This window comes from Tachypleus tridentatus, chromosome 4, assembly GCF_004210375.1.
Source record: "Tachypleus tridentatus isolate NWPU-2018 chromosome 4, ASM421037v1, whole genome shotgun sequence".
NCBI lineage: Eukaryota > Metazoa > Arthropoda > Merostomata > Xiphosura > Limulidae > Tachypleus > Tachypleus tridentatus.
Window position 1 is genome coordinate 87,538,071 of NC_134828.1, and position 26,697 is coordinate 87,564,767.

A 26,697-nucleotide genomic window follows, 5' to 3' on the forward strand; every position below is an offset into this window, starting at 1 on the left:
TATACAGGGTGTTCGGAAAGTCATTGTGCACTTATATATTTATTAAAAGTAATGTTTCAATATAAAATACAGGAGGTAAATATGAATGACAATTATAAACAATGTTAAAAATGACCCCCGTTGGCATCAATACAGGCTTGGAGGGGCCTGGCATGGCCTAGCGCGTTAAGGCGTGCGCTTCGTAATCTGAGGGTCGCTGGTTCGCGCCCGAGTCGCGCCAAACATGCTCGCCCTCCCAGCCGTGGGGGCGTTATAATGTGACGGTCAATCCCACTATTCGTTGGTAAAAGAGTAGCCCAAGAGTTGGCGGTGGGTGGTGATGACTAGCTGCCTTCCCTCTAGTCTTACACTGCTAAATTAGGGACGGCTAGCGCAGATAGCCCTCGAGTAGCTTTGTGCGAAATTCCAAAAACCAAACAGGCTTGGATCCTTCTTATTTTGTTTCTAAACACCGCTATCAGTTGCTGGTTTGAAATAGACTGAATAAAATATGATTACAAAACTGCACAGTGACTTTCCGAACACCCTGTAATAACTGTAAGACAATTTTTATTAATTTACAACAGCTCTTCTCTATTTTTTGCACATTGCGACGTAGGGCTCTGGAACATAAGAGCTCTTTTTATTTTTATTACTGTTGTTTATTGTAATATGACTAGAATACATGTTGGTATTTGTGGTGACTAGAATACATGTTGGTATGTGTGGTGCCAGAATATTATGAATCTGAATGATTCCTCTTTAGGCTTTAGCTCAGCTGTAAACAAACACGTTGTGTTCCTTGTTCAAATTAGATTGAATCTGGCAGCAAAGAAAATTCTAATATACATACTAAGGTGGAACATGTGTACATTAGGAACAGTTCTGTAACTTTTCATCAGTGTTCCAAACCAACAACTAATGGTGAAAACATCCACTACCTTCATACATAAGAGTACATTTCCCTCTCCCATAGTTCTATAAAGTCCTCTCCTCTGTTGCGGAAGGTTGTGATGTCTTTGTTTAATTAATAACAAAAAAACTTTATGTGTAAGCAAGAGTTCTCCATTCCCGCATATTTATCTTATTGTATAAACCAGTCACTTTAAGTGTCTAGTACATTTTATGTGTGTTACGGTTGAGCGCACGTATATATTTAGTAAACAACTCTGTGATTTCACAACTACTTCTCAAACTGTCCGTTGCATTTATAAAATTATAATGAACGTCACTCTGCTGTGATTTCATGAAACTCTTACCATCTTGACCAACAATAGCCAAAGTTTCTCTTCACAGTATCTACAACCATTTTTTATTCTGATATTTCACTTCTGTTTCCTGATTTGCTTAAAAGATTATCTAGTAGACTTTGCTACTGAATCTTAGATGTCTTCCCTTGTTGTAGATTTCTAACTACTACATGTACTAACTCAGCTAGTTAACTTTTAATTACAAGATAAGATTATAGGAGTCTAATATGAATTAAGAACAAAATACGAAACTTATAGACTCTTTACATCAGGTTTAACAAAATGGTGGCATAAGTTATACATAAAATTGGATTTCACAAGTATGCATTATTACTCTTGTTGAAATTGGAGCACTCGAATAATGTTTGTATGTGTATGAAATGGTAAGATTAAAATAATTCAAGTGTTCACTTACAGTATTGGAAATAACAAAAATTTGTACCATCAATTTTTGCGTAGATCTACACCTCGTTGGAGAAGCACCTCACATCTGCTTAATTCAGTCCTTTCGACGTGTACGTTTGTTATAAACCCATTTACTTCCCTGCCATTAAACAAGCTATACTTAATTGTTGCTAAATAATTAAAGTTGGATTAACCTGTAAAAATAATTCCCGTTTCAACACATTTATATGGTATTTCACTCTCAATGGTGGTTTTTAATCATCTGTATAGTCACTGATGCTAATTCCTACTAATTTGTATCTTACTATTTTGAAGGTAATATTTACATCCATTCTTACAGCTACACCATTGGTAACACTTCAGCTAGACTTTCATTTATATCCTAAATTACTTAACATCACTTTTGAAGAGTTTGGCATTTGTTCTTTGATCGTTTGGTTGGAATTAAGCACAAAGTTACACAATGGGCCATCTATGCTCTGCCCACCAGAGCTATTGAAACACGGTTTTTAGTGTTGTAAATCCGCAGACATACTGCTGTTCCACTGGGGAGCATCTTACAATATAATCTAGTTTATGGGTATTACTAATAAATATAACAATAACCAATTAAATGTAGTTGCAGCTTTATTGTGATGAAGGTTGAATATAGATGAAAGTTAAACACGAACATAAGTGAAATAGAATAATAAAAAATATACACGTATACTTGAAGTTATGTAAGTCTTTAAAGTCTAAATAGAAATTCTAATGAGTAGTACCTTGTAACATTTCTTGTTATTCTGCAAAACTTTCATATTTTTTTTATAAGAAATTAAGTGAGTAATAAGAAAGTTATCTGAACTTTTATTACTAAAACTAATAGACTAATAAAAGGTATTGCATTGGTAAATATTGGACTATCTATGCTGTGCGCACATCATGTGTCGAAATGTTGTATTTAGTGTTATAATCCTTCAGGCTTATCACTACGCCACTTGAAAATGGTAAATCTGAACAATTCTTGTTTGTCTATCTCCAAAAACGAAATATTTAAATGAGTTTAATAGATTAAGCAAGGCTTACTCAAACACTTTTTTATTCTCATTACAAAATAGGTTATTTTTAATCTTTTTTTTCAGATCTCTACAATATTTATCTCACGTTTTATGTTTTCTAAATTTAAAAAAAAATAATAACATGTTTTTATAATTTTACTCTGAATTATTTGTATCAGTAAAACTTAGCAAGTGAAAATGATGAAATCTAAATTATTCTAAGAGAATGAATTATTGTTTTTCAGATGTTTTTCTTTAGTAACAGTTGCACTCTTGACGTTAGGGGATCCAACTGTATTTCCCCTTCATAGGCATACTCCACAGAACCCCAAACTTTCCCCACACTGTGCTATAATAGTACGTACTGTTAACAGAGGTGGTGAAGGTAATGACGTTTTTCCATATTCTTTCCCTCCACCACCCCGAGAATTTGATGCAAGTGAGGGCCTGCTATATATAGCGAACTTCGTACCAGAGTAAGTCTGAATTATTATTTTAATATATTTCTGTATTGCATGACGTATTACTATTCAATGAAGTAATGTTTATAGGTTTATATATGACACAGTTATAAGCAATTACTGGTCATCTGTAATACTTCAGTAAACGTAACCTCGACGTTTTAAACGTCTTCTATCAGCGTTTACGAAAATAACTATAAATTTATCGTTCTTAACTGTTTTACTGAATTTTGAATTTAAGCGTTTTCTAAAAAAACTTATTGTCTACCAAACATAAATATTGACAAAAAGAGAGTAATTTCAGTTAAAGTTAGTAGTGGTTAAACACTGCTGATTTAAAATCATTATAAGATTGCCAGGATGATTAATTAGGAAGTGTTCCAGGATCCTTGGAAAGCAATTCGAAACCGAAATGGTAATTTCAGGCTCGACAAAAGTAAAGTAATTATATGGTCAAATTGGGAAAAGTTACTGGATCTTTCTTTTTGTCATTTGATCCTAAATAGTTACTATTTAAACTGGCTGAACATTGGATTAGTACCTGGGAGTGGTCGGTTGATAAGTGCTGGTTGAGTGTTATATTAGTACCTGGTAGTGGTCAGTTGGTAGGTGCTGGCTGAGCGTTATATTAATACCTGAGAGAGATCAAATCGGGAGACAATGATTAAGCATCGCATTAGTGTGTGGAAATAACCAGTCAATAAGTAACGGTTAAGCCTTACATAAACATCTGGAAATGGTCAAACGATAGACAGTACTTAGCATTGCATTAATACGTAGAAGTGGCCAATCGATAGATGCTGGTTGAGCGTTGCACTAATATTTGGGAGTGGTCATTCAGCAAAAAATTTGAAGTGAATGGATTAAAATAAGCTTAATACATACTTATAAGTGGTTAAGTTAAACTATTTTTGTTAAGTATGTTTTTAACATGAAAATTGTAGATAAAGAAAACAGGAACGTAAATGTTATTGAAGCATAATAAGAATTATACTTCATCTTATATTCGCCTTCTGCACTGAAGTGCAATAAAACTTGGGGGGAAAAACAACAAAGTTCTTACATTACCATGACATAAAAAGTTCACCAGAACCTAGATCGTCACTCTTGCAGAACAGTGTTAATAATTGGGATGAAAGATGAGATCATGTTGGAAAAAAGTGTATCCTACTGGTGAACAAAATAAAGAGGGAGAACAATTACCATGAGATGCTCATCATTATTCAGAACGTATAATTTTAAGGAAACAAATACAAACATAATAACACTTCAAAAAGAAAAGAAGAAATATCCTTTCATGCACTTGAGTGTACCATAATAATTACATCTACCTATATATATCCCTGTCAAGGTAGGAAAAAACATGAAACCACGAACACCTTTGATGCTATGGTTTATCTTCCTGCGTGTTGTCCGTATATATTTTTTAACTATGCGATTAAAATCTTTTCTATTAGCTGGAAGAAGTGGTGTACTAGTTTTAGCAATATTATTTGTGAAAGTTAACCCTTAATATGTTTAATTGTAAAACACAGGACTATAGACTTTTAAGTGTTTACTTATCTTATCGCAAATATAGCATAATATTGCATTAAACTAGTTTGTTTGTTTTTCAGTGATTTTAACTGGATTTTTTTTTCTTTTCGGTTCGACTCCAAACAGAAGCAAAATTTTCGGCTCTTGTTTCGAAAGTCCTAAACATCTTATTCCGTTCTGTTCTGGTTCGAACGTAACCAAGTACAAATTAATACCGGTTTAATGTTTTACTAGCCACGTTTTTTTCTTGCATTAGTTTTCACGTGTTTTTATTTTCTTGAATAACATTGTACAAAGAGTATAAAGCACAATAATCTCCAAATGACTCGTCACTCCAAGGGAAAACAGAGTGGTGTTATCTGTCTATATTAATAGAGTCACTTACTTCCTGCCTATAAGAAGAACAATGTCTATACCACACCTTTTAACGAAACTTACAGCTAACTGCATCACTTTTTTTTTTGCTCCATTCGCTAACCCCAGTTCTGACAACAAATAAAAGCGAAAACTTTGCTGAAAACACCAAACAAAAACAACTCTCCAAGTATGTGTGTGTGTTTCTTATAGCAAAGCCACATCGGGCTATCTGCTGCGTTCACCGAGGGGAATCAAACGCCTGATTTTAATCTACCTTAAAAAAATGTACTTAGGAAATGGCCCATTTTACCAAAATAAATTAAAATGGAGTTACAGTAATAATATAGTTCACAAAATGGCTTTTCTTATGATTATAAACACGCACCATTGACAAGGAAGCCTGAGTAAATAAGTAGCTTCAAAAGTATGAACAGTGGGATAAAGCTTCTGTGGTGGATGTAACACGCTTATTGATATCTCAGAGAGTAAAGAAAGTGGCAGAATTTTGTGTTAAATTTTAGCCTGTGAATGTTCATAGTTCGTGTTTCTAATTGATGGATATTTTGAAAGCTATATAATGGAAGAAGAGGGATATTAATGAGTAGAATTGAGAACAGAGAGCATCACGTAACGACAGGTGGTTACGGCACTCGACTCGTAATCTGAGGGTCGCAGGTTCGAATCTCCATCACACCAAACATGGTCACCCTTTCAGCCGTGGGAACGTTACAAGTTACAGTCAATCCCACTATTCGTTTGTAAAAGAGTATCCCAAGAGTTGGCCGTGGGTGGTGATGACTAGCTACCTTCCCTCTAGTCTTACACTATTAAATTAGGGACGGCTAGTGCAAATAACCCTTGTGTAGTTTTGTGCGAAATTAAAAAACAAACAAACTTTGTTAAGACTTGATTTAAGGTCCATGATCACGTGACATAGAGAATTGGAAATTTAGAATTTATTTACGGTTTAGTTTTAAATGAAGAAATTGAAACTTACATAATATTAAAAATTAATTTATAAACTACATTTTTGTATCAAGTTTATTGAATACATTAAGAATAAAGTTGTTTAAATTAAGTTTGAATACAACTCTTTAAAAATATTTTTTCAAATTAATTTTTCAAAACAATGGCAAAAAATAAAGATAGCAGGCTAAATATAACGATAAAATATTAACCAATAAAATCTTTGTGTATCTTGTTTCTTTCTTTTAGAGGGTAATACATTAATCTAGTTTCTGTTCCTCGAAGTTTTTCGTGTTTTTGTATTATTTAATCGTTCAGTTTTCGCTTCAGGTTTGATCCCTGCTGCGTTGTTCATAGATTTTGCAAAATCTTCAAATAAACATTTATGATAATGTCTCGGACCAAATACTAAACCTGAAATAGGACATCCGGAATACAAAGGCTTATTTTTGATTCTTGGAGGAAATCAATATTGCTACAATTTTTAATTATATCTAAAACATAATTACGAACATACTGAATAGCTTATTAGAATGTAATCTCAAAGTTGAACAGTGTATCTAGTGCTATTATATTCATAATAGTTTAAAAAAACAAGTTGATAAATCATATTTAAAAACCTATATGATGTGTATGTATTTATAGTACCCTTCAGCGTGTATTTTTTAACTTACCAGATTTATGTTTCTTTATTTCATTAATATTTATGAACTAAGAGAATAAGATTGCATCCAGAAAGCTGAACTTCCTAAGAACAATTTAAATGTTACAAACTTTAGATAAATTTGTATTTTTTCTGTTTGTGCGTAATGACCGAGTCAAAAATTCTGAAAATATGTGTAAAAAATAGCAAAAAAAATTGTTTTTCTTTCTACTGCTGCTGCTGCTTTTTTATTACAATAACTCTAAAACCAAAACTGTGATGTCAAACAGTTTCACTGAGGTGACATAGTTTCAGAAGCAGCATCCGCTATGATTAATATTATAAAGTAGTAGTAATTGTTAATAAATCATAATTATAGTGTAAACGATACTATCATTACCCCCTGAAGTTAGCTTTCTTACATTAATCTACAAAAAACCCAAGTACAGGGTGAAACAGGAATTGCCAGCCAATGAACAATAAATATTACAAATGTAACGTCATTGTATTTAGAACGTGGTTGTAAATACAATTTCCAATGTGTATTATTGAAACACTGCATTAATAAACAATCAAAAGAGTAAAGAAAAATTTTTCAAGAAAATTCAATGTAAGGATGGCTATCGATCCTTCAAAAACAATTCAAACAAGATGGTCGGGATGGCACTTGCATCATCATCGGGCAAAACTTAACATATAACAAAAGCGTTAAACATAAAAACTTGCGAAAAGCAATATGAGCATTTGAAACCACTGTACATTTCTAACTGATACATTCAATTATTTCAGTTTAAAAGCGGCTGTTACATCCAGGTATGGGGAAATATGCATTACATACAACGATGTAAACGCTGCTATCCACGAAGCTCGCACAAGATACGGTAAGTTAGCCAAGGATACAAGTTATTATCTCTGATATTTCAGTTTTAATTAATTCACTTAAATTATTGCTAATCCGATTCTATGTAACCTCATTCCAAACTCAGACATCCAGCAGTGCTCACACAATTCATGTTTAAGAGTTATTAGCTGTTGCTCAACCCTGAAAGTTTGTGGAAATAATCGTAAGTGGAAAAGGTTTTTAAACATACCTCTGGAAAATAATAAACGAGAAAGATTCCAGGGATTCAAATAAAATCTGTTAAACTTATAGCGTTGGAAAGAATAATGTTATTATAAAACTACCGTGGGAACTTATAAAATGTCATTAAATTCTGAATGCAGATTTTATTATTTTTCTTTGGGTTTAAAATTATGATCAAATCAATCGATCATTAACGTGACATCTCAGTCATCAATAGCTAGTATTTTCGTCACTCAAGTAACTTTATTTTCCTGATTGGTTGCTTTAAAATCGTTCATCCTGGCATTTAAATTTAGCCGAACATGCAAAGATCGCTTTCATAGAAGTTCTAGTTTGATACACAATGCAGATAACAGGAGGTTTTAAAAACTTCTACATTATGCTCGGCTTGGCCAGGTGGTTAAGGCGCTTAACTGATTATCTGAAGGTTACAGGTTTGAATCATAGTCACACCAAACATGTTAGCTTTTTCAGCCGTGGGGGCGTTATAAATTCCACGGTCAATCCCACTATTCGTTGGTAAAAGAGTAGCCCAAGAGTTGGCAGTGGGTATTGATTACTAGCTACCTTCCCTCTAGTCTTGTATTGCTAAACTAGGGTCGGTTAGCGCATATAGCCCTCGTGTAGCTTTGCTCGAAATTAAAAAAATGAACAGACTTTTACATTATAGGAGCAAAGAAAAGAATACAATGATTAAATAGTTCCTTATCATATTGTAAACTTATGTTTTAACAAAGAAATTACGAATCCTTATTTCATAAATGTCATTTTGTTACAAAGTTGTAACTATCTTATGCCTAATTACAAGCTTAAGCTTAAGAAATGTCTACAAAGAATTTATTAATCTCTAATTTCCACTGGTTAGTTAAACGTTGTTTTATTACAAAGTTGAAAACGTCTTCTATTTCTCCAAGGTCAACTGCCACCACAGATATATGACTTATCGTCCAATTATCCCGAAGCTAAGCATATTGCTCCAGTAGGTGAAGTCATAGAGGAAGCTACTCGAATTTTAGCTCACAAGTAAGTGCTTCGTCATATTTATCTCTGATTGCCATAAAATAAATAACTCATCATATTCGTAATATTGAAATATGGAAAAAAAATATACTGAAATGCCTAACCAACACCTTCTTTTTGTGTTTCTACTCAATGATTACGTAATATTGTTTTCATTTCTGAAAGGTTTTCATCTTAATACATTTTTTTACCGGGTGAATATGGAGTTACTTCATACATTCCGTTGCTCCTAATTCCCAAACATTACACACTTGTTAGTGGGACTAAGTGTGCACACAAACGAAGTCATGGGTAGCACATTTCAAGAGGTTGCAGTGTGTGTGCCACATAGTGTCAAGACTTACATTTATGTGACGTTACCTCTAATTAACTCCTTTGTATGTATGCTGATAGAGCTGTCAGGTGTCTTAGTTCCCTAGAATGTGTGTATCACTTGTAAACCTTTTCTAAGGCGGATTTACATGCTTTTCATCATTAGATGTTAACCTCGTTCATAAAAATCTGTGGTCGGCGCTCCACTATCAGAGTGTTCTCCTTCCCCGGTGGAAACAGTTGTTAAAATTCAATAGGTGTCGCTGAACATCGGTCGGGACAACCCCCAATCGGTGTGCAGCATTAATTGATTGGTCAGATTTACTTGACCGCTACAGTAATCTGTGTGCAAGGTGATGCACGAGGTGTTAAAACTGTATCCATACACAGCTGGAAAACATAGGAAACTACGTTACACCGGCCCCACCATAAAAAGACACGCCGCTAAACTTTGAAATCATTGTACGTGTTCATGTGGATGACAATCGGTCTAACAACATTTTGTGAAGTGATGAAGCCTGCTTCCACCACCCCAGCCAACTGAGCATTCACAACTGCTGAATGTGACTACGTTGGTCCTTTACCAGCAGTGTCATCATTGGGACCATTTTCTTAGGTGCTCACGAATAGTTATAGTACCCGACGCGTGTAAAACAATACACACTAGCTAACATGGTGTTGCTATATTTTCACTAGAAGTAAATTCAGTAGGAGACACCGAATTCATGCAAGATTGCGCACCATCACATGTTGTTAACGAATTGAACAACCAGCTACCCAGTGCCTTCAGTGAACGATTTGTCAGTAGATGATCCTCACCTGCTTTGTTACCAGATTTCACACCTGCGCTTTTCTGGTTATAGGGTTATCTGAAAATTACTGGAAATCCTGACTGGGTGTAGATCTTAAAACCGATTATCCGAGCCACATTATTACCAGCCACAGTTGTCAAATGCTAACAGCTGTGTACATGTGTTACCACGTCTGGAAGCTGTTATAGTTTATTTGTTTGGTATTAAGCACAAAGCTCAAGGCTCTAAGCTATCTGTACTCTGCCTACCATGGGTATCGAAGCCCGGTTTCTAGCGTTATAAGTCCAAATATAAACCCCTGTACCACTAAGGGAAGTTGTAATTGAGAATGGCAGCGGAAGTTGTGAATACTTTAATGAGTTAAATCAGTGCAGGGAAATTGTTCAATAAACTTGTGTTGATAGCTTCATTTTACTTTAATTTCAACGTAACGTTACATGAATAGGTGGCACTCTAAGCGTCAGAATTTGAAAGCTATAGAAATACGTTTCTTACGAAACCATGTTAAGCACACGTAATTTCACTCACAGTTTGGCAGTTACAACCAATGGAATGATTAAAGTAACTTCATGATCACACTGTTTACTAACAAAATTACAAAACATTCTTCTTTTATTTTACTACTACTAAGTAGCGTTTAAGAATACATATTTTTAGCCGAGGCAAAGTGGCTCATAGAACGACTCTGAATTTTTGTTTGTTTGTTGTTCTTTTTTCACGTACAAAATTTTAGCTCATAGCTTCGTCATTTCTTAAAAGATTTGAAATCTAATTACAGTTTTCGACCCAGGAAGTCAAACCCTTTCGATTGATGTATCCGACCACACTCAAGATCTCATGGATTAATTACTCTCATCTGCCTAAAATAATTTCAAGTTCAGCGGATATTCATAATTCCTTTTCGTTTTTAATTAATGTTTTTAATACTTCATATTTTCAATGAAAGACAAGAAATCTCATGTTCAAACAAGTAGAGACGAGTGAATAATTGACATAATTTATTCGTTGTAAAATATTTTTGTTACTATTTGAAATTTTATTGTGTGAAATCGATATAACTTTTGTTCTGAAGGTTCCATTTGTCCTTTGAAGTTATAATAAATGGCTTACCTCAAGTTGACACAACCAAAACAGTAGCAAAGGAAATCTGTCCTATTTTCTTAACTCCTGTGAAATGTGAACTGACCCGTTACCGCACAATTACCGGCATGTGCAATAACCTTGACCATCCTTCCTGGGGTAGCGCTCGGTCATCTATGATACGTTACGTGCCACCTGTCTACGGAGACGGTAGGTGGCAATATAGAAGAAAATATTACATTAAGATATAAAACTGTTTACTATACTTTTAAAATGTTTATCATATTAAAGCAAGTAGGGGAGTTAAAATAGCATCACTTCTTTTATCCTTTTAAGTTATTATACAATGCACGTGATCGCATAAATATTACATGCAAATATTAATGAGATAATAATAATATTTAGACACCTTTCGGTAGAGAATTTTGTGTTTTGTATCCTCTTGGTAAACACACTTAATTTTATTTGTTTGAACTAAACCAATACCTTAAAATATTTATCAATCTGAATTATAAAAATCAATAAAAAGATGATAGTTTAGAGGCTCATTTCATTATTATTGTTTTATTAAAATTTTTTGCTTCTCTAGAGTCTAGAATGACCTTTCATTAGACGTAAATGCAATGTAAGTTTAAGAGTTTCAATTATGTACGATACGTAACTTATCTCTGTGAGTCGTAAAGCTAATGTTATGAGAATTATTTGACAAATTGTAGCTCTCCTTTATTACCCCTTATCTTGTGCTTTTTTTTTCAATCTGGAAAGTCTAATAAGACATAAGTGAACCTTGACTTAGTAATATAAAAAGATTCAGTGCTTCTATTTTTAAATATTCTGAATTAATCAGAAAAATCAAAACATCCTATTTCATAAATGATTTTGCGTTTCATCAACTTCTTAGCGATTTCTCTTCCTCGACGTTCTAATGATGGGTCATATCTACCCAGTCCTCGCGTAGTTAGTTTTTTTATACATCATGACATCGGCGAGCATGACCGTCAGCTTTGTAACATTTTGGTAGCTTGGGGACAGATGATTGACCATGACATGACATTTGTAGCTCCTACTTTAGGTAAGCATTTTTCAGTTCAACAAAATACATATGTTTCTATGTTAGTAAAAACGAACATAGTCTAAAACGTAACTTCATTAATCTTAGTTGATTAAGAATTAATTAAGTTAGTTAATTAAGAATTTTTTTACGTGTCTCGTGCTTCCTCATCTCTGTTTTACTTGTAGATCTATTTCAAATTCATAATTGTAGCACTGTGGTTTATGGACTCCAAATCTTCTCGTGGTTACATGACCTCAACTTTAAATATAGTGTCTTCCAATGGATAATCGGGCCCGGCATGGCCAAGTGTGTTAAAGCGTTCGACTCGTAATCCGAGAGTTGCGGGTTCGAATCCCGGTCGCACCAAACATGCTCGCTCTTTCAGCCATGAGGGCGTTATAATGTGACGGTCAATCCCACTATTCGTTGGTAAAATAATAGCCAAAGAGTTGGCGGGGGGTAGTGATGACTAGCTGCCTTCCCTCTCGTCTTACACTGCTAAATTAGAGACGGCGAGCGCAGATAACCCTTGAGTAGCTTTGCGCGAAATTAAAAAACAAACCAATAGATAATCAGTAAATTTTCGAACTTACAGTGCTAAAACTCCGAGTCAACTCTAAATTTTCTAAAACAAACAACCTTTAAATATAATATAAAATGAAATTAACGGATAAATAATGATTTTATTTCCCTTCAATGTAAGGTCATCTTGCATTAAACAAAAATAAGTGAATTTACGTATAAACACTGTCATCTCACTTTGTCTTTGCACTGACTTTAGCAAGTGTGAACCCCAAAAAGTAAACTAAACAGATCATACAATTTGTTAATACATTACATGCCAACGGATAGTCTAGGAGAGTTTGTACCCACTCCTTTAAAGACATTTTAGTAATAGTATGGCTTAAATTAGTTTAGTTTTCTGTTATAAATTAAAACAAAAAAGAGAAAAGAATGATACTTGAGTGTTTTCGTGATGAGAAACCAACTTGAAGTGAAAATGTATTTTCAAGACAGCTGGTAGAGGTATTGAAACTAATTACAATGAAGTAATTCTGTACTTTATTTTAATTAATGTGCTAATACCCCTCTATCAGCCGTCTTGAGAATACACTCGAATGTTTTGTTATATCTGTAGTCAAACTGAAAAACAAAGACAGAATTATTAACTCATATTGTATATTCTTATTACTGTTGTCTTTGTTTGAAAATATAATGTTAATAATACTGTGTATATACTGGGGAGAAAAGAGATGGAAAAGTAAAGTAAAGAGAGAAGTTTTTAGTTCTTGCGGAAAATACAAATATCTATATTACTTGTTTCAAACTAACGCGTTTTCGGCAGATGAGCACAAAATGGACATCGAGTGCTGTCAGTATCCTCCCAGTCACAGACATCCCAACTGCCTCGTCATTGACATTCCACATGACGATCCCTTCTACAAGTTCTTCAATAAACAGTGTATGGACTTTGCTCGAAACTTGCCAGGTTCGAGACCAGGATGTACACTAGGTGTGTATTTGTGTACGTCTTCTAATAGTCTGTCATCAGGAGATCTAATGGTACTTACTTGATATAACCTATGAAACAGATGTAAAAAACAATGTAGAAGTTGAATAACCTACGCAAACCTAAACTTTTAACCCTTGTAGAATGACTGTAGTAAATTTAAATAAGGTCAGAAACTTAAAAATAATGAGATATTTAAGTGTATACTTTTACCAGCAGTGGGAACTAGTTGAGCAACTATGACTTTAGATGTATTATACATATATATATAAAATACACATTCTATTTTACTTTTTATATCCCATCTTCTAGGTCCTCGTTCTCAAATCAACACGATATCGTCTTACATCGATGGTAATTTTATGTATGGAAGCTCCCACAAAATAATGAAGAGGCTGCGTGAATACCGAGGTGGTAGGTTCCTTGCTTCAATATAATGGGTATTTAAATATACTAATAATACCGAGATGGTAGGTTCCTTGTTTTAATATAATGGATATTTAACCATACTATTAATACCGATGTGGTAGGTTCCTTGCTTTACTGTAATGGGTATTTAAACATACTATTAATACCGATGTGGTAGGTTCCTTGCTTCAATATAATTGGTTTTTAAATATACTAATAATACCGATATGGTAGGTTCCTTGTTTTAATATAATGGATATTTAACCATACTATTAATACCGATGTGGTAGGTTCCTTGCTTTACTGTAATGGGTATGTAAACGTACTATTAATACCGAGGTGGTAGGTTCCTTGCTTTACTGTAATGGATCTGTAAACGTACTATTAATACCGATGTGGTAGGTTCCTTGCTTTACTGTAATGGGTCTTTAAATATACTGTTAATATCGAGGTAATATGTTGATTGCATTAATATAATGGGTCTTTCAATGTAATTCTAATACCGAGGTGGTAGGTTCCTTGCTCTAATATAATGGGTCTTTAAATATATTATTGATACTGTGATGATAGGTTCCTTAGTAAGAGGCCGTTATTTTGAAAGATAAGACGTAAGGAGGCTAAGTTCTTATAATGTTGTGGATGTTTATATGTTATTTGATTTTATTATTTTTATCATTAGAAATTGGAATTGAATAATAAAAAATAACTAAATTTAGTAAGTATCAGCTTTTAATATACATTTTAATACTGTAACGTGAAGTTTAACGTTTAGTATGCGTAACTGTTGTTTTAGCTTAGTTATAATTGAACTTGCAGTGAGATTGTAAGACAAATTAAATACATTGTTTTATTTAATAAATATAATCTTAAAAACTAGTTGATTTTCAAATTTAGGCCTAAAAGTTTAATCATAGTATCGAGTGTCTATCTACAAATAACACAATGGTTAAAACTAGTTCGGGGACTAAGCGTTCCCAGTTTATTTAGTTGCGATAGTTGCAATGAATGGGTTTTATTTGGAAACGAAGGACTATTAAGGCAGCTGATAATGAGGATATTCAATTGATTTATTGGAGGAAAAATTGAAGGCTATCTTAACAAAAGTTGAGGAAACAGGTAAAGAGAGATGTAAACTGTGGGAAATGACAGTGGAACTTTAAGAAGAACTTAAGCTTTTACATGCAAGGAAGGCATCAGCTAAAGTTAACAGTGACATTCAAGGAGTTAGAAGGGGTAATATTAGGGTTAAAAGTAGTGAGTTTAATTCTAAAGATTCTACTTTATTGAACAACAGATTTCAGCTCTTGGCTTACGTAGACGAAGAACTATTACAAGGAAGAAAAGGAATGGAGAAAAATATGGATTATGAACATGAAGAGGTTATAGTTATAGGTGATTCCTTGGCATGACATGTGAATAGAATAGTCTGTGGGGTAAACAGGGAGAAAAGTGTTAGATTATGCTATCCTGGGACACAGGTGGAAGACATTACTGACATGGCGAATGGGACTGGCAACGATTCAGTTTTTGTGTGTGTGCGTAGAGACTAACGATGTAGGGAAGAGTAGGTCAGAGGTCATAGTTAATAAGTACAAGGGGATGATAAAAGCATTTAAAGATAACGGTCAAAAATTAATTGAGTCAGGAATATTGTCAAGAATTAATTGTGAAGATGATGTTTCAGTAGGTCACAAGGGCTAAACGCTAGGTTGAAATTAATATGTAAGGAGGAGCAGATTAGTTGATTGGATTTGTGGAATCAATTTTTATGGGAGTATGGAACTTTTTGGAATTATGATTTACACTTACGTGTGTGTGTTTTTTCTCTATAGCATAGCTACATGTCCATCTAGGATTATCGAACCCTTCATTTTATTTTCGTAACTCCGTAAACTTACCGCTGCACCAGCGGAGGACTTACATTTAAGTTGGAATGTTTTCAAGAGCTATTACCTCAGCAGCTGAAGGCAAAAGTAAACTAAATGAAACAAAACTGAGATGTAATGGAAAGCTTATCATAGGAAATCAGTATAAAAGTAGTTATAGAAATATGCTTGATTCTTAATATTGTAATGCTAGAAGTATACGAAATAAAATAAGTGATTTCAGGGCACTGGCAGGAATAGAAGATTTTGATGTAATTGGAATTACCGAAACATGATTAAATGTAGATGTTTTTACAGTAATATTAAGATTTTAGCTGTTAATGAAGTCCTGATTATGCGTGATGTTAATTTAAGACGTACTGATTTGGAAATGATAGAATCAAACCATGAAGGATAAAGATTTCTGGAAATTGTTGAATATGAATTCCTTCATCTATTGGTCAAGGAACCTATTAGAAATAATGTTATTTTGGATTCATTGTTAATTTATAATATATAAATGGTTGAGAGGGTGAAAAGTGATAATTGCTTTATTAGTTTTGATGGTTTTTGTGTGTGTGTTTTTGTTTGTCTGTTTTTGTTGGTTTTTGCTGCATATTGAAATCAAGGACAATGATTTTTTGATTCCAAATTTCAAAAAAGCAAATTTTTAAAGGATGTAAAATTGGGAAGTTTAAAAAATGATAAGGCTCCTCCTGGACCAGATAATATTTCCCAGAGAGTTTTAAAGGAGTTCAAGGATTGAATATTGGAACCACTTGCCACAATTGTTTGCAAATCCTTTAATAGTGGGCAAGTACCAACAGATTGGAAGTTAGCTAATGTCTTTCCTATCTTTACGGAAGGTAATAGAAGTTGTCCCAGTAATTATAAACCTATTAGTCTAACATCATTTGTTTGAAAGTTTTGGAAAGTGTGAAAAGGTATCTTGGAAAGTAATTTAACAAAGTCTAAGATTTCATCCATGGTTTTACTAAGGGAAAGTCTTGCCATACAAATATTTTGATATGAGTTGAAAATATTATTGCAAATGTAAATGTGGGTAAGGGTGTATATTTGATGTATCTGGATTTTCAGGACGTATTTGAGAAAGTGCCATTTTAAAGGTTTGTAAAGAAACTTATCTCTATGAGTGGATGGGATAAGTTAGCAAATTAGATAGTGTGCCTTGTTGGAAGGAGGTAGAGGTTTGTTATAAATGAAGTTCAGTCAAACTGGATTATTAAAGTTTCAAGTGGTGCACCTGAAATATTGAATACAAGTCTAAAGAGGTTATAATTTCGTTGTATAGGTCACAGTTGGATTATTGTGTTCAATCTTGGGCTCCTTACCTAAGGAAAGACATTAAATCATTGGAAAGGGTTCAGATTGAAGGTTACTAAAATGGTACCTGGGAAGAAGGAGTTATCATATGAGGAGGGATTAATATCCTTAAAACTGTTTTCTCTTGAAAAAACAAAAGTTAGATGGAATCTGATTGAAGTGTTTAAGATTGTAAAAGGAATTGATAATGTTCATGCATCAACACTTTTCATACTTAACAGCGATAATTATAGAACTAGTGGTAACAAATATAGAATTATGCAAGGTAGAAGCTGTCTTCAGTTAAGACAATTTTATTTTTAAATGGAGTGGTTGGCCTATGGAATGGGTTGCCTTCAGATGTTGAAGAGGCAGTAAATTTGAGTGAGTTTAAAAGAAAGTTTGGTAGATGTATAGATGATAAGGGATGACTTTAATTTATTTATTTTACAGTTTTAGTTTAGCTTAGATGATGAAACAGCTAAAATGGACCAACAGGTCCCTTCTTGTCTCTAAACATTATGCTATGTTATTTTCATGTAATGGGTCTTTAGATATATTATTGATACCGTGGTGTGGTTTAATGAGTCTTTAAATGTACTTTTGATAAATCTGTTCAGTTAGTGCTGATGTTAAAATCGTTGAGTAAAGAACTGTTCTTTGCTCATGTACAATCACACATGAGTTACGGAGAAAAAACACACCTAAAAACTGAGTACATTTAGCTAATATTATCAACCATTGGTCAAAATGAATGTGATATTTTGCTTACCTTTAGTTTCTTCCACATCATTCTCCACAATAATTTTACATCAGAATACCAGAATATCTTACTATTAAGCTATGAAAACCGTCTCTCAATCAAAAGATGAAGGCAATATCACTACATCTTCATTCGTGAAAATGCCAAGAACGAACATAACGTGAATTTACTAACTTATGTAACTTACTCATGTTATATATTTTTTACTTTAGAGTTTCATTTGATAACTTTAGAACTCAAACTTTTTAAGCTTTCTCGGCTAAGACAAGTATTAAATAGGATGCGGATATTTACAAGAAGAAAATTAAAACAAAGCTAGAGAGTTAGAAAATAGTGCCAATGAAGGACGTACGATTTTCCAAAGCACGTGCTTCACATCATCGTGTATTGCACGATCCAAAAATGATAAAATCTCTGATTGCATGGATGTTTTTTCTGAAATATATAAAAATAATAATATACTTTTGGTTAACTGCCTTGTTTAAAAAGTTTACGCATTTTTAATTTTTCGCTTTTTCAGGTCGTCTAAGGACCCTGCCACTGTACCGTGAGTTAGGACTTAAAGATATTCTTCCAATGAAAATGGTGGACCCTGATGTTGGCTGTACAGCTCGGCCGAGAAATATTTATTGTTTTGACGCAGGTATGTTTTAGCTCCTTGTAACAATCATGAGCTAGAAATATTATCTTAAAACGTATGCATAATATAATGTACAGCTTCAAATGGGTTTAGTTTATCCTACGTAGTTTACCTACACAAAGGTAATTCTTAGTTTATTCTAAGACCCAAGTCTTACTTGGCCGTTTAGCCCATAAAGTATTATCAGCCTGTTTTCTCCATACGAAGAGCATCATAGTTGTAACAGGAAGAATAAAGAACCTGGTTACGTTATTTCAGTTAGCCTTCTTTCATTAGTTTGAAGCTCACGTTGTTTAACTTTAAGAGTGTTATTCTGACTTTGAAGCAATCGCGAAGAATATAGGTCAGTTTTTCTGTTTGCCGACAGAGATACTTAAGTTTGATATCGAAATGATCTATCGTATCTTCCAAAATAACTTTTCAGTTTAAAATTGGGTCAACCAATCTGTTTTAATAATCTAAAGCCACTATACAGACGAGGTAGGTAAGAGCAACAAAGACTGAATAGAGTTGTTTGAGTATTCAACAAATTTCATAATTAAACCAGAATTGCTTCAAACACACACAAATATTCTATTGCGACAGTGATGGTATTCTGAATAGTCATTAATTTGAGTATTGACCAAAGTTTTGTTGTTGTTGCTTTTAGTTCACCTTTTAAAAATAAAAAACATTAATTTTAAAATAATAGATAAATTATGAGAAAATATATTAGTATAATGCGAATTTGATAACAGACACTCCCAAAAAAATGACAACAAATAAAATATTTCGGCTTATATTAAGAAAAATTCTTGATATTGGAGCATTACCACATTTGAGAATTCTCTGAATATGACATGGGAATTTTTTTACTTTGCTGCATAAAAAGGTTCCTTTTTTATATTGATGTTTTAACATCATTGAATAGGAAAGTAGCAGTTTGTACTGAGTACAATTAAGAAGATCAATTACAGTTTAAACTGAATTGAAAATTGTGTCGTTGAGTGTTTTAAGTTACAGGTCAACAACGTAATATAGAATTATATCAAAATTCTCATTCAGTCAAACTAAAAGTTTTCTGGTGTGACAATAACAAATTAGTTACCCTTCAGCGTGTGCTGCATACAATTTCAGGTTTGGTTCTTAATATCTTAGACCATTATACATTTATTTTATTCAAAGACCGACCCCCAGATTCTTACATACATTTTTATTTCCCCAGGAGACAATCGAGTTAATGAGCAGGTAGTTTTAACTGTCATGCACGTGGTTTGGATGAGAGAACACAATCGAATCGCTGATGCTCTTAGTCACATCAACCCTCACTGGGGGGATGAAACGATCTTCCAAGAAACTCGCCATATTATTGTGGCGGAGCTGCAACACATCACCTACAGCGAATTTTTACCAGTAATTTTAGGGCCCGACACAATGCAGAAATATGGACTTGTAATCAAACCTCATGTAAGTACAAGTACATTTTGAAACCGACGTACTTTATCACAAATAAGTACGTTCTATATTTAGAATGTTCAGATGAAATTACTTTCTTGAAGCTTTAATATTTATTGGAGTTTTCATTTTGTTAAGATTATTTATCGTTTATTTCTTATATTGGCATTATGATAACTCTTTGAAGATTATGTACTGTGCTTCCAGCTGCTTTTATGTTGTTATTTTTTGCTAGTGACAGATGACTTATAAACTTACAACTAAATTAAAAAGTGATTTTCTAAAAATAACGAATTCGTTAAAAACGTTTACTTAAACAGTTATTTAAATGCTACATTTCTACAGGAAAACTTGCTAAAACATGGTTAAAATATCTTAATATAAGTACAATCCCAGCTGTGCCTTATACAAACTACGTAAACGTAGTTACGTAACTTAAATTTATTGGCGATAAAATGATATAACATGGCGTCCACGCCTGGCGGTTGACAAAATTCAAAGATTTTTTTCAGGAACTTTTAATCTTATCAGTAACTAGAGGCTCGGCATGGCCAGGTGGTTAAAGCAGACGAATCTCGTAATTCGCGGGTTCGAATCCCCGTCAGACCAAACATGCTCGCCCTTTCAGCCGTGAGGACGTTATAACGGGACGGTCAATTCCACTATTCGTTGGTAAAAAAGTAGCCCAAGAGTTGGCGGTGGGTGGTGATGACTAGCTGTCTTTCCTCTAGTCTTACACTGCAAAATTAGGGACGGCTAGCGCAGATAGCCCTCGAGTAGCTTTGCGCGAAATTAAAAACAAAAACAAAACAAACTGAGTAGCTACTTTCCCTCTAGTCTTACACCGCTAAATTAGGGAAGGTTAGCGTAGATAACCCTTGTGTAGCTTTGCGCGAAATTCAAAACAAACCAAACCAGTAACTAGATTAAACACTATATATAACTACCAGTTCTTTTTTTGTCACTTTATTGTTAAGATCGTATGAAGAAGAGACCACGATATTTAGTTCAACTGTTTATATGAGCTTTTAAATAACTATTTTATTGTAACTGTCCAACCTGTATTTCAAAGGTTATTCTGTTTCGCCACTTGGTGAAACCATCATGTTTTAGGAACATAACGTATCCTGTTCTAAATCCAATGATGTTAATAATTTACTTATTGGTTTACACGTTTTATTTATTTAACATTGTTGGTTTGATTTGTCTTAACTGTATAAATACAAAAATGTTTGATATTATTTTAATATAATACGAACTTTCTAAACACGTACATCAATGTTCGATTTACGAATTTAGTTTTAATTGGGTTAGTGAGTTTGTAAGATATCAAATTAATAGCGAAATACTGAGCCAGTAACGTTGCACACTGGAGATAATAGATCGTGATTTTATTTACATTTATAGAAATGTCTCATAATAAACTCCAGTTAGTGTTAAACAAAGTTAAGAATAATAATATGAACGTTTTGCTTTTAATCGTGCGATCTTTTATTTCATCTTAGCACATTAATAGTAAGATAAGTGAGTGAATAAAATATGTTTCTGATAAAATCTCAATTAATTTTTCTCTCTCTATATATATATATATATCCTCCAATTAAAATAATAAAGTAACTTCGGATTGGCAGTTAATTGTGCTATAGTGTATAGTGTACATGTGTCTAAAGAGTTTGGAACATTTGTTTTGTTTGTCTAATGATCCCCAACACTGTGGTTGATTCTTATATAGGGATATTACGAAGGATACGATGTCAAAATTAACGCAGGAATTCGGACAGCGTTTCAGAACGCAGCTTTTCGTTTTGGGCACAGTCTTCTTCCTGATGCCACCGACCGCTACAACAAGTTTCACGATAAACTCGGTAGGTGGCAGTATATTGTCTTTATTGGTTACTTGTAAGCAAATCTGCCTCTTTTCTGGCCACGGCATCAACTTACAAGGAAAATTGAGTAGTTTAGTGTTATTACTGCTCTTTTAGTTTTTCTGTACGTTAAGACTCGTGTTTTCTTAATGCATATTTCTCTAGAGATTCACTTTGTAGTAAGTACATATACATATAAAATGAAAAAAAAAAATGGATGGTAAAGTATACTTAGCATTATGCTAACAAACATTAAAAAACGTTTATTTCTTTTCAGAATCTGTTCGTTTGGCAAAACAACTGCGACAACCCTACGATCTCTATAAACCAGGAATCATTGACAGCTTCATCATGGGATTGGTCAACCAAGAATCTAACAGAATGGACCCTGAAGTTACCACAGAGGTAGCATAGACTCAAACTCAGCAAATCCTTGACGGCAATTTATTCTTATATTTATAAGCTACTAAACAGTAATTTTGAAACGTGAAAAGGAAATCAGGTTACGAACATAATTCCGTATATATTATATACACTTGATATCATTATAGCAAAATATATGCAAAAGAAAGACGTTTGTCTTCTATAAGATTTTAATAATGTCAAGTTTGTATTTGGGTAAAACACTTTTTAATATAGTATTTATTATCAGAGAGTTTTGTTCAACATAAAGATTTTAACAGAAAATAAAAATACAGTGATTCGTTATTACTGTATAAAGGACATTATGATTGACAGTGATTCGTTATTACTGTATAAAGGACATTATGATTGACAGTGATTCGTTATTACTGTATAAAGAACATTATGATTGACAGTGATTCGTTATTACTGTATAAAGGACATTATGATTGACAGTGATTCGTTATTACTGTATAAAGGACATTATGATTGACAGTGATTCGTTATTACTGTATAAAGGACATTATGATTGACAGTGATTCGTTATTACTGTATAAAGAACATTATGATTGACAGTGATTCGTTATTACTGTATAAAGGACATTATGATTGACAGTGATTCGTTATTACTGTATAAAGGACATTATGATTGACAGTGATTCGTTATTACTGTATAAAGGACATTATGATTGACAGTGATTCGTTATTACTGTATAAAGGACATTATGATTGACAGTGATTCGTTATTATTGTATAAAGAACATTATGATTGACAGTGATTCGTTATTACTGTATAAAGAACATTATGATTGACAGTGATTCGTTATTACTGTATAAAGAACATTATGATTGACAGTGATTCGTTATTACTGTATAAAGAACATTATGATTGACGTTGCCTGTTCCTTTTATTCCTAACTACATTATTCAAAATTCAATTAAAACAATTTAAATTTGTTATCTTTCTATTACTAAATGTATTACAATATTTTGTTTCCCAGGTAACCAACCATCTCTTTGAAAAGCCAGGCGAGAGATTTGGCATGGATTTGGCGGCACTCAACACTCAACGTGGACGGGAACATGGTATACCTGGTTACAATTACTACAGGGGTTACTGCGGTCTCCCAAAAGCACGCAACTTTTACGATTTAATCGGCGTTATGCCAAACAAGACTGTACATCGATATTCTCAAATTTACAAGTGAGATTTTGGTCTCAATTTGTACTCTAAGATATAATCTAAGTATATTTAGTTGTGTTAAATATGAATGTGAAAACAATTTAAGTAAAAGAACGAAAATTGACAGTTGTTTGTAGTATATGGTAACTGAACGTTTTGTTATACGTTAAACTTGACTAAAAACATTATATCGTCAAGCCCAATACTTCTAAAAAAATCACACCGTAGATTACAAACTTTTTTCACGGATTTCAAGTTAGAAGTATGGAAAATTAGAATTACAGATCTAATTATTATCCGCCACAAACCACTACCCAGGAGGCCTTTTCGTGAACACCAGAAATCACTTGTCACCTCGGCTGGGTATGATACAGACAAAAGTATACATACTTAAAGAGCTATTCTATGTATATGCAATACGAAAAAAATCATGTCATTGTGTAAAACCTATATGGGTATACTCTGTCACGAAAATAATTTCATTTTCACAGTTTCACTCTTTTTTATTGATCCTATTCTAAAGATATGTCGCAAAGTTTTAAAATAAATTTAATGTTCAGAAACAGTGTTATATTTATTCATATTTTAATAATGAATAACAGTTGCTTTATGAAATTCCTTTCGCGTAATTTTTATTCGTTTATAACTTTTGTCCCTTCTCATGATGACGAGAATCCCATTTGATCTAAAAATGTATTCCTAAGACAGTTGTTACGGGTATTAGTTATTTTAATTAAAGTCTTGATACCCATGTCAGCCGGATTTAGAATACATTTGTCCTTTTCTGTCACTTTTTATATAACCGCAACACTATTAAAGATATGTTTTTCTCATTCGTATATCTCAAGCATTGTGTTACTTTCAAGTTATTAAGTGCTTGCGTGTTTCTTTAAATTTAACAATTAATTTCTGATTGGTCTTTTAAAAAAAGTTCGATTTAAAAAGTGGCAAATCATCCATGAAAGCGAATTAAAGATCTTGTCACGCGCGTCACCTATTGAGCTGTACCTAAATAAAAATAGCTCTCTTTGTTTTATTTTATTTTCAAAGTCTCGATAATATTGACTTAACTTACGACATTACAAACCTTTTATGAATGTTTATTACATACTTTGTCCATAATTTTAACTATGTACAAGTTAATAAGAATTGCCAATATTGCTATAGGAGCGTTGATGATATCGATTTATGGAGCGCTGGTATTTCTGAATATCCTTTGCCAAATGCCGTCGTTGGTCCAACATTCGCTTGTCTGATTGGTGAACAGTTTAGCAGTATCAGGCGTGGAGATCGCTTTTGGTATGAAAACTCTGGCTGGCCTTCATCGTTCTCAGCTGGTGAGTAATAATCTCGTGATTCACTGACAAATACATAGATAAATACATATTTCTTCTACTTTCATGTCGAAATTCTGCTGTATTTCGATTTGAACTTCTAGCTTATAGAAAATGTTTTGTAAGTTGTCCCTCCTTTTCTATTAAGCATAATGTTTCGGGATATTCTGCTGTGTAATAGTTCTCAAAATTTATATCTGTATATATGTGTGTACATCTTTGTTTTTGAAATTCACGCATTTCCTAACTTAGCAGTAATATACTAGAGAAAAGAAAGGCAACTAGTCGGCACTACCCACCGCCAACTTTTAAATTACTTTTTACCAATGAAGAGTGGGATTGACCGTCACGTTATAACTCACACACGCATGTATTACATTCGTATTTCTAAACCACTGAAGCGTGGAGTTAATTATCTTTATCACTTTGACTTATTTCCAGGCTGCAAACATGAAAAAGCTTCAAATATTATTGTTACTAATAATAAAACTTATAAATCTGAGCCAAAAATATGAACATTAGCTCTACTAGTCTTAGTATTTTTCTAACAAAAAGATTTCTTGTTAAATATGTTTTACCGTTTCACATTGACTATTCTGTGTAGAAGGGGCGTAGTTAACGTTTGTATCACTTTAACGATGCTTTTGTTAATTTTTTTTTTAAATTGCCCCCCGCTAGTACAGCGGTATGTCTCCGGATTTACAACGCTAAAATCGGGTTCGATTCCCCTCGGTGGGCTGAGCAGATAGCTCTTTGTGGCTTTGTTATAAGAAAAACACACAAAACACGTTGTTTTTTTAAAATAAATTTCAAAATACAGAGAACTAAAAGGGCCCCAAGAGTTGACAGTGGGTGTTGTTGGCTAGCAGTCTCCCTCTATAATCTGTTAGTTTAAAAGCAGGATTGACGATGTAGAAAACTATATATAACTTTGCGCGAAAATCTAAACAAAATTCATTTTATTTTAACAAGATAAAAAAGAACACGTGGGCTTTTGTCCAGGTATAAGTGTATTTAATATATAAGAACCCCAACAAAATCATGGGCATATTTTTGTAGGTATACGTAATTGTTATTATAGCTAAATATTATCCAAGTTGAATACAAGAATTAGAGATTTTTACCGATTTCTTAATATTTTAGAACAACTCCAGGAGATAAAAAAGGTGATGTTGTGTCGAGTCATGTGTGACAATGCTGATGAAATGGAAACAGTTCAAATGAACGCCATGTTGATTTCTCATCAAACAGAGTAAGTTTACTTTTCAATTTCCCCAGGCGGTCAAATTGGATATTTTTAAGTTATTAGTCATCAAGCACAATAATTTGTTTTTCATATGAAATCCTCTAACAGCTCTTATAAACCACTTTAACCATTTCCTCGCAAAATAAAGGTAAATATGGTAACGTGTCTCGTGGCCAAAAAAGAAATAAATAAAAATGAAAACTGCATGGCACACTCTGTATTATTAATAGAAGAGACAGCTCAGGAGTTTTCCACCTTCTGTAGCTGGCCTATGGTAATCTGAACTAACACATATTTTTTTCTTTACTAAATATTGAGATCTTTCTTTACTTTTTCTTCACACCAAAAGTACAGAAACTTTATCTGATAGAAAAACATACTTATCTTTTGAAGATTTTCTTTTTCAAATTTGGTGCAGTGATAAATCTTTACAATCTACAATTAGGAGTCTCATTTGGTATAATTCACATGTGCAAAATTATTCAAGAAACATCGCTCAAACTTAACGTCAGTTTTTTACATCAGTAAGGTAAATTGACCCATTGAATTCCTCATTGGACAGAGTAACCTAACTGCTAACTTCGTTAACAAACAGTGCGATATTATTTACACATAGAAATTATTGGTTAGACCATGCATTATAGTAGATATTAATATCTGGAACAGTACCACAGTAAGTTCCTACACATAAAATCACGTGAGCTATTGGTCTAACAGACATATGTGCA

General features: G+C 33.2%; 1 protein-coding gene across 1 annotated transcript in view; it reads left to right on the forward strand.

The window, feature by feature from the left end:
• The window catches only part of LOC143249636 (salivary peroxidase/catechol oxidase-like), a 38,770-nt gene that overhangs the window by 7,490 nt on the left and 4,583 nt on the right, over positions 1-26,697 (forward strand). Inside the window, exons 2-15 of the mRNA XM_076499866.1 lie at positions 2,917-3,147; positions 7,424-7,515; positions 8,633-8,741; positions 10,935-11,152; positions 11,844-12,014; positions 13,342-13,509; positions 13,819-13,920; positions 18,386-18,508; positions 19,710-19,951; positions 21,672-21,804; positions 22,082-22,209; positions 23,208-23,410; positions 24,557-24,726; positions 25,867-25,975. Coding sequence (XP_076355981.1) covers positions 2,917-3,147; positions 7,424-7,515; positions 8,633-8,741; positions 10,935-11,152; positions 11,844-12,014; positions 13,342-13,509; positions 13,819-13,920; positions 18,386-18,508; positions 19,710-19,951; positions 21,672-21,804; positions 22,082-22,209; positions 23,208-23,410; positions 24,557-24,726; positions 25,867-25,975 — 2,199 coding nt within the window. The remainder of the gene's footprint in view (positions 1-2,916; positions 3,148-7,423; positions 7,516-8,632; positions 8,742-10,934; positions 11,153-11,843; positions 12,015-13,341; positions 13,510-13,818; positions 13,921-18,385; positions 18,509-19,709; positions 19,952-21,671; positions 21,805-22,081; positions 22,210-23,207; positions 23,411-24,556; positions 24,727-25,866; positions 25,976-26,697) is intronic.